The 9,269-nt window shown below is 41.9% G+C and overlaps 1 protein-coding gene across 1 annotated transcript; it reads left to right on the top strand.

Moving 5' to 3' along the window:
• The first annotated feature begins 90 nt into the window (after window positions 1–90).
• On the top strand, window positions 91–8,476 carry FAM161B (FAM161 centrosomal protein B). Its single transcript, XM_015631092.3, has 8 exons — window positions 91–435; window positions 1,610–2,172; window positions 3,891–4,228; window positions 4,622–4,740; window positions 5,033–5,200; window positions 5,682–5,781; window positions 7,149–7,279; window positions 7,493–8,476. Exons 1-8 carry the CDS (start codon window positions 287–289, stop codon window positions 7,581–7,583), a joined length of 1,659 nt encoding a protein of 552 aa, XP_015486578.1. The 5' UTR covers window positions 91–286; the 3' UTR covers window positions 7,584–8,476.
• Window positions 8,477–9,269: the final 793 nt, after the last annotated feature.

Here is a 9,269-nt window from a genome sequence, read left to right as displayed (position 1 = left end):
GCCTCGCGTCCGATTGGCTGTCTGAGGCCAAGTGGGCGGGCCCGAGCGCCTCCGGCCGCGCTGATTGGGGCGGGGCGGGGGCGGGGCGGACTGAGGCGGTGGCCCGCAGGCGAGCGGGGGCCCGGCCGCGGTGCTCCCGGGTGGGGAGGCGGGGTCGCAACCCCCAAAACCGGCACTTGCCGATTTATTTCATTTCTTCCAGGTGACGCGACATCCCCTCAGGCTGTAACACGCCGACTCCTGCGTTTCCCGCCGCCGGGCAAGGAGCTGGGAGCATCCTCTCGGGATGGGGGGCCGGCGGTCTCCGTTAGAAGCGGGCGTACCGTGCCAGGCAGAGTTATGGGGTGACCTCGGGGTGTTCGAAGAAGATGAGGAGCTGGAGGGTTTCAGGAGGGAGGCGGAAGTTCTGCGTGAGAAGCTGAGGGAGGCTCTCAGGTAGGATGATACCTGGTAAGGATGTCAGGATGGAGTGCAGGATTCCTTCTCCTCCTGGCCAGTGAGGAGGCGGAGCACGAAGTCCCAAAATGCACGTGTATAGTGCCAACACACTGGCCACAAGTGCAGTCACAGCAGGGAGGATGGGGTCAGTAGGTGCCCACCTAAGCAGCATTCACATAAAACACGAACAGCACAAATCCCCGCCTCACTCAACAGCTAATCATGCTTAAAATGTGCCAGCAGATCACACACGTTTCTATCCAGTATTCGGTCTTCAGAGCTGCGGGCTTTCCAAGGTCGAGCTCTCAGCTGACTTTCCTTGTGATTAGTCTAGCTTGGCATTCACTAGCAGGTCACACATGTACAGTCTTACAGAGGAAATAGTTTATGAAGGAGACTGCAGCAATCACCAGCAAGTGTATTGACCAAGAGTCTGTTCACACCTGATCTGCACTTTCTGTCTCCCCCACTTTTTTTCCCTCCTTCCTGTTCTTGGTTCATTCTGATTCACGTTGATCCTTCCTTTTGCCTGCATTTATTCCTTCCCTAAAATCTAAGTTTCACTCACTTTCACAATTATCCTCAGACATCCTAGGAGAAGTTGGCTATTTTAATGAGACCCAGGATAGTCTCAGGTGGGTTTTTTTTCTTATATTCGATAATATGGTCATCTTCTCAGGTACAAAGTTTCTAGCTGAACCTCTCAAACATCACACTAAACTCGTTTCTTGTAATGACATTCCCATCAGCATCCCAGGAATGCTAGCATTTGGTACTGTTTGTTAGGATTTGTGCATCTGTGTGCCTGATTGCCTCTCGTGCATTTGTCTGTTATGGTCAGTAGCTATTAGCAAGATAGCCCGAAAGTTGGAACTTTATGGTTTGCTTGTGGCCTTTCTGGCAATAGAGTACTAGCAGCATAATAAATTGCATGACAAAGCTAAGCAGGCCTAACTTCCATTTTAGACTTGGAAGACAAAACAAGCAAAGCTCTGCTCACGAACTTTGGTAGCAAAGCAAAATATGGAGCCTGAGAATGACAAACCCTAGACCTGTCTTTTAAAAACCTGCTCAGCCTACAGTGTCTTTCTCTTAATCAATAGTGTCTCCCTTCTTTAAATTGTTTTTTAATAATTTCACTTATTTCCCCTTCATAATGTCTTTGTCTTAGTCATACATCTGGTAACATAAGGCAGTCCAGTTCTTTGACCGACCTCACCTCAGACAGTGCCTGGGATCAGCAAAAGCCTCACTTGTTTCCTAAGTCCCGCTTGAGGCCAAAAAGCGCTTCATCTCCCTGGATTCCTTCCATCACCATCCCTCAGCCTTTCAAAATGACACTACGGGAAGCTCGCAAAAAGTCCGAGTTGATGAAGTCATACATGTTTCTTGAACTAGACAAACCAAGAGACAAAAGGCAAAGCCAGGATGAAGCTGAATGTCAGAAACAATTCCGGGCACAGCCTGTACCTGCACATGTGTTTCTGCCCCTTTATCAGGAAATAATGGAGCAGAATGAGATTCGCAGGCAAGCAGCAACACAGAAAAGAAAGGAGCTGCTACTCTCAACACAGCGGCCCTTCAGTTTTCTGGAGAAGGAAGAGAAAAAGAAAGAAGCTATCAGACAAAAATTCCTGTCAGCAGCAGCCCCAAATGAGAGCTCCAAACAGAAGCAAGCCAGTAAAAAAGTTCCTAAATCTACTTATGACTCACTCCTTGGAGATAAACTCAAAGGTAACATGCCAGGGCTCTTTCTGTAAAAACACCTCCCTGCCTGTCCTTTGCTGTTTCCATGCTGGGAGGTAAGATCATGGCCTGTAGGACATCACTTGGAGCCTAAGGCCAGTGTCCCCTGGTGTTGTTGAGTCTCCTGTGTGTCACTGGTCATTACATTTTGTTTAGATACCCTTGCAGTAGAGTGCCCTAAATTTAGTAGTCTTGTATCAGTGTCGGCAACAGCAGTTCTGTTCCACTTCCCAGAAAACGTGGGCGCATTGAGCTCTTCAGACAGATTTCCATACCTACTTTGCTGTAGATCATGACAGTTTGGGAATCTTTCCCTGCACTCGATTCCATACCTTTGGTTACACTAAAGGGACAGAGATGATTTGTGGCACAAACATGAAGACAGATGTAGTGCCATAGGTCTCCCAGGTCCATGCAGTATCTTAGATCTGACAATTTTACTCCTACCCAAGTCATCAATTGTGCACAGAACCCCTAGGAGAGGAGAAAAATATTTCCTGAGCCCAAATCAGGCAATTAGTTTGGTTCTAAGTGAGAGTGTAGTAGTCCAGTCTCTCCTGCCATTCTCTGATGTTTCCAGGTGCCTTCCCACTTGCACTGGCTCAAGCACCAAAACAGGGAAGTAGCTGCCAGGACCATTCTAGTCAGGACAGCCAAGGAAATGTTGCTGATGCTTGCTTGCTTTCAGATGGCTTAAGCCACCACGGTTGAAAGTTTGAAGTAAGCAGTTCAGACTTGACACTTGAATGTGGGAACTAAGCCAGTCCTTAATAATTCTCATGGCTTTTCTCATCCTTTTCTCCTTTTTTACTGTTTCCCAGTGATTTCTTCTTGAGGACACATCAGTTCAGTTTGCATCAGAAAACATTCTGTTGGGGTGTACTAACCTAAAAGGATTAGAAAGGTAAAAGGCAGCAAAGGACAAACCTTTGTTTTATTTCTGTCTGGCATATGAGAAGGGAGGAGAAATGAACATTTCACACTTGAGGCAATGAATCCCTATAAATTGACTCAAAACCATCTTATTTTGCAAACAGCAGTATTTTTTTCCCTAAAAGTAAAAAACCAACTCCCAGCCAACTGTCTGCATTTTCACAAAAATGAAGCTGCACAGGGGAGGACTTCAGTTTGATGCTATAATCTGAAACATATTGTATGGGAAGTTTGTCACGGAAATCACAAAACGTGATCTATCTATCAAATGTTCCTTACTTAAAAGCCTTTCCAATAGAGACAATTATTGCTGGAGATTACACATAGAAAAGCCATCATCTGTTACAGGTATACTTGAACAACTCATTTGTACCACACAGTTGACACAGCTGTAAGTCCCATATAAATAGTATGGGACTGGCATGGAAGATTAACACTTCTGCAAGACAAAGGAGACAAAGGGCACAAGTTACCTGGGACCCCTAAGAATGGGAGAAGTCCTGTTCAATTATTGCTCCAATAATTAAGAGATATGTAGAGAATAATTCCTAAGAAAGAGACCCTACCATGGTTTTACTGGCATGTTTGAATTGTTTTTCCCTGGAAGGCAGAGGAGAGAGGGGCTGAAAAGGGGGGGGAAGGAGAGCACAGGATTTGGTCTCTCCCTGTATGTATAACTGACATCATAATGGAAAGTTCAGACTTGGGCAGTGGCCATTTCACAGCCTTTTATCACTTATACTCTTCTCATTGCTTTCCTTTTGATCCTTTAGAAGCTGAACTCTACAGAGAAATCCGTATTCAAATGAGAGCAAAGGATTTGCTCAAGAGCTCTGTAGCTCCTATAGATACCAGCAACTGTCGGAGGGAACCTCAGTCCCGAACTGCTACCAGAACTAAGCAGGAAAGACTTGGCTTCTTACAGGACAAAAGTTTCAGCTTCAAACCAAGGGTTAATCCAACAGTACCAGATTTTGAAGAACTTTACTGGGCGTTTCAGAGGAAAACAGTAAGGAGACAAGAAATCAAAGAGCCAACTCGTAATAAGCCATTCAAGCTAAGAACCTCCAATCTCCATGCCAGGCAGAGGCAGACTAATGAAAAAATTAAGGTGAGATACCTGGATATTTCTGTGGTACTGCTTTTTTCGATCAAGATACCAACTTCTCAAGTTTATAGCATTTAATTATTAATGGTTAACATCCTGTGACCTCTGACCTTGTATTAAGAGTACTGCAGAATTCTAGCACAAACGAGAACAAAATTCTACACAAAGATATGAGCTATGACAGCAAAGGCTCAGTAACCCTTTCATAGCTCTAATCATGTCTCCTTCCCCTTGTCCCTCAGCCCATCCACATGTAAATCTCTGCTGATGGAAGAGAGAAGAATGAGTGCATTCTCATACCCCAGCTGTTCTCTTTGGTAGGCAAATAACAGAGGAGATTCTGTACTAGCAACCGTCTGTGAACAAATACATTGAATGAAGTTTCATTTCTTTCAGGATTCTCAGAAGCTTTCAGTGCAAAAAAGTCACTCTCTGCCTGGACTTTCCTCTCTCTCTTCCAACACCCTTCCTGTGCATATTACAGATGCAACTAGAAAAAGGGAATCAGCTATTAGGTAGGTAGAAAAGTTTATCTACAAGACTGTACAACTACTGACCAATATGGAGGAAAAACCATCAGTGTTTTCCCTCATCACATCAACTACATCAACAATACATTTCCTAAATGCTTCCCTGTCTTCTTTCTTTGCTAAGTCTTGCTCTGTCTCCCAGTTGCTTTGGAAACTGCATACTTGTATGGCTGAAATTTTGTTTTTTCTTCTTAGAGGACTACAAAAGTGAAACTCCCAGCTAGCATGTGGTCTGGCAGTCCACATGGACTCATCAGTAACTTTTTTTTCTATATAGATATGCCCAAGATAACAAAAAGGAAGGGGACAAAGAAGGAATTTATTGGCTGGAGAAACACAAAATGAAGTGTCAAGCTATGCAAAAGTCTGTGAACAGCCGAGCAAAAGCCCTTGATCCTCATAAAAGTCTGGAGGAAACACAAAAGGAGAAGTCAAAACAGAACAGGTCAGTATCCTACTCTGCACAAAAATAACTGTTTGCTCTACTGAGGATCATCAGATAATTCTTTAGGACACATTGAGTCTAAAAATAGCCTAACCTTTTTTGGCTGTTGTATCCATTACACATTCATTTGGATATCTTGACAATTCCATACTTCTCCTTCCATACAGAACCATTTCCTTTATATTAACATTTGTACAAATTAATTTGTACAAGCCAGTCAACTGTAATGTGTAAGATGGTAAAGAATACATAAGAGACAAGATTTTCTAAAAATGTGAACACTGTTTGCTTGCTTGCAGTCTAGAAGAGCTTTGCTGATCAGTCCTTTACTTGTGAGCAATAGGGTTTTTTTTCCCAGCATTCAGAATCAAGAGAAGTACCAAAGCAATTTAAATAATGAAACACTTACTGAGAATTAATTATTCCTGATCAGCTACAGTCAGAGGGAACCTATAGTACACAGGTAATTTTTCCATTTCAGGCAAAATATACAAGACAGAACAAAAGAATACAGAAAGGAGCTGGAAGAAATGCAGCTGCGAGTCAAGAACAGACCATTCCTCTTCGAACAGGTCACCAAGGTAACTGGTCAAAGTCCCAGAGTGTTTCTGGGCAACAGGATAAACTGTCTTTCATTTAAGACAGGCATTAAGAAATCCAGTCTCAAATTAATTAATGGATAAGAAGGTACAAATGGTTGCATAGTCTCTGGACTGCACGCAAAATAATACATGGAAAATCCACCAAAGTATAATTTAAATTCCTTCCTACCACTTGAAAAAAACATTCAGACTTATTTCTAAGAGCTTGCCAGTTCCTAGTATGTACTGCAATCACAGTATATGTTCTGATCAAAATCAAGGCCTTACCACACCAGAAGTTAAATAAATACCTATTCTGCACCTGAATACCATAGCCTACAGTCTGGAGATGCAAAACTTTTTCTTAAAACTCTCTCCAGTTAAGCACTTTTCCTTTGTATCTCTACTGCTATGGCAGGACATTAATGATGGTTATGTTGCTTTTATCACCTGTAGGTTTTGCAATCTGGGGCTGCATTCAGCACATCTCACCCATCACACGGTATCCAGCTGCAAATCTCTACTGCACCTGAAGTGTAGATACAATCTGTACTGTTTTTCCCTGGGTTTTCTCTTTCAGTTCCAAGTCTTTGCAGGAACTACAGCTGGTTAGAGACAGTGACAATACATGGACAATATGCTGATTTAAAATTTCTCAACAGAAAGTACCCTTCCTGGATCAGGCTTTCTGTTCTGATAATGGAGGCAGAGAACACACATGTATGATAAATACTGGTAATATTTCCATGTACCAGATGGATAAGAATTCACCTTTAGCAATAGTGTTCACTCATGTTGATACTAGATTTCTATCCTTCCTTATTGAACACCTTAATCTTTAGGGACTGGCCAGTCTCTCTGGAAAACCCTCATCTCAGACTACATTGACTTGCAAGGTTCATTTGGAGGCAGTGAGGATATAGGATCCAAGATGCTTGTTTTTAAATTGAGCTGATATGAAGCTATTTCACAGGCACTCTCCCATTTATTAACTTCACTGCTGTTAGTTCTTACCACTTACAAGCAAATGTGCTTGCAGGATTTCACACAACTCTGTTTTTGCACATGTGTTTTTGAGTGTCAGAGTTAGGACTCAGACGCAAGTGTACCAGTCTGGTAAGACTGGGATGTGGTAGGAGGAGAACAGAAGAAGGAAGTAAAAAAAGAACTGAAGCAGGAAAATATGAGCTCTGGCTTTGAGAGATGTTAGACATTGTCCTATTGTACTGTATGGATTACAAAAGTTTTGGACAGGAGGTTGTGTTGTCCGCTTGTCCCCATTAGGAGCTCAGATGTGCATTTCAAAACAAGTTGAGTGCTAAGGGGAATCCCCAGTTCCGTGTATTTACTAAGTTTCGATTTCACAGCAAGATGCTCGTCAAGGAGCAGAGCGTCGCTACAGACGCACCCTCCAGCAGGTTGGCCTAAGCGAAGAATTTGTAAGGAAAAAAGGGAAAAATGCCACTGACTTGCTGGAAGAAGAATCTGATGTTCACAGGTAATAAAAACAATGCAGTACAGCTCTTTTGTCTGTGACTAAAAATATTTTCCTTGTTCATTAATGCATTCCAGTTTTTCTATAATCTAGTGTAGGAAAAATTAAATCAACTTCACTGCTCTTATTTAAGCATTGTAGCCTCTCTCTCCAAATTGCTATTTCATATGCATGGGGCAAACCATTTCTGGTATTTGACCATCACTGTTTCTGCAGGCTGCCTGAGCCTCAGGGTGAAAAGGATGACTGTACTGAACAGGAAGGAGAACCTCAGGAGGAACAGAGCACAACGGGAGTGGCAACATAAAAGCTTGCAGAAGAATCCATCAATCTGCTCTTATTTTTTTTTGTTCAAGATTCTCCAGGTTAATCCTCAGGAATTTAATAGTCTAAGCTAACACCTAAGAATTGCAGTGGGGTGAGATGAGTGAATTTAGTAAAGGAAAAAAACAACTGTTGTTTAGAGTATGTATTGTTCAGCCCAGCAAACCCTGCAGCCTCCCTTAGTCTTCAAAAGTGTCCCTTGTGTGAGCTCTTTCACTTTAATGGGCAACAAAACAAGTTGGAGGTTGAAGCACTATCTTTGGATAAAAGTAGATATGAAAGATTGAAGAGGTGCATTCTCTAGTGTCAGCTCCCTGCATTCATGCCTCAGAAGCACACAGGAAAGGGAGAATGCCTTCCACTGTGCTAAACCTTGTTTTAGACACATATGTGGTAGAATGTTTTAAAACAAGGTATTTCTACAAAAACAAGTATCAGGATTTGACCCACCTTGGGTGAAGACTCAGAGAAGTCTTTCTCTGGTGTTAATTCTTCATTCACCCACTACCCACTCTGCTTCTTCCCCCCATTACTAAGAAGCAATAGTCTTCCTATATAAAAAAAAATCTCCCATGTTTCATGACTTGAAAGTGTTTCAACATATTACCAATTTAGGTCATTAATTTGGCCCAAAAAACAACCAAAGTGAAACAGTGCATCACTTTGAATTATTGTTTTTCTAATTGTATGATTACTGTGATATCAAAGATGGATTTTGGAGGAAAAAAGATGAGGTATTGCCTGCCAGCACGCTGCACTCAAATGCCTACTGCATCTTGAATGGTGTATTTCACACTTTTAGTGATTTCCCTTTACTCAACACTAAAAACCATTTCAAAAATAAAAATCCTTGCCACCTGGAATGTTTTCTGAAAATTTTGCACTTTGACATTAAAATATTTTTAAATGGGTATCATGTTTCTGTATTGCTCAATTTCCCTTATCAATCATCTTTTCCTCACTTACTTAAGTAGATGTGTCTCTTTTGACCTCAGTCCTTTTTTCCTTACACTGTAAACACCACAGCCCTAAGTATTAAATCAGAAAGACAGTACCTGTCAGAGCTTCCACATTAGACAAAGATATAAAACTGATATAATGTAATTTTTAATCATAACAAAGTATTAAATCCAAGTATTTGTGGCCCAGGGGTTTCCTACTGCTACATTACAGGCTGAATGCACCGCACTGCAACATCCTTGTTTGTGACTCAGTCTCCACACTGAGAACAGGCTTAAGCTCCATGGCAGGTTCCAGGAAGGCTGTTACCTGTGTACCAGTTCCTGCACAGGTTTAATTGCATAGAACATACAGAGGCTGTTCCTTCTCTGGGTACCCCCTGGAAAAGAGCAGTGATGGAACCATGCTGTCACTGTGCCTTGCCACATTGAAAAGAGGAAGGAAAGAAGATTACTTCCATGCTCTAAGTCTGTGGTTTAAAGCCTCTTTGTATGGATATATTTGGAGCAGTGGGACTGAAATTTTAATACATACATTTTAAAGGGTATTTACTAAAACTGGTTAATGGTGCTGAAAAAAGAAATCTCTTTTTTCAAAAGAAAAAAGTACGTGAAGTGAAAAGGGAAACCGTAAGAAGTGAGGAACAAAAGTTTAAATTATTATGCCATATCATTTTAAACAAATACTAAGGTGACATGCATGAATATAA

Source organism: Parus major, chromosome 5, assembly GCF_001522545.3.
Source record: "Parus major isolate Abel chromosome 5, Parus_major1.1, whole genome shotgun sequence".
In the NCBI taxonomy this organism is placed as follows: domain Eukaryota; kingdom Metazoa; phylum Chordata; class Aves; order Passeriformes; family Paridae; genus Parus; species Parus major.
Note: the sequence above shows the minus strand (reverse complement) of the source record. Positions and strands in the feature narration are given on the sequence as shown.

Bases quoted from the DNA above. Each gene is read 5' to 3' on its own strand.
- FAM161B (XM_015631092.3), top strand. From the start codon at position 287: ATGGGGGGCCGGCGGTCTCCGTTAGAAGCGGGCGTACCGTGCCAGGCA. The intron at 4,741-5,032 runs GTAGGTAGAAAA...TTTTCTATATAG, and splicing joins AAAAGGGAATCAGCTATTAG to ATATGCCCAAGATAACAAAA. The intron at 5,201-5,681 runs GTCAGTATCCTA...TTTCCATTTCAG, and splicing joins GAGAAGTCAAAACAGAACAG to GCAAAATATACAAGACAGAA.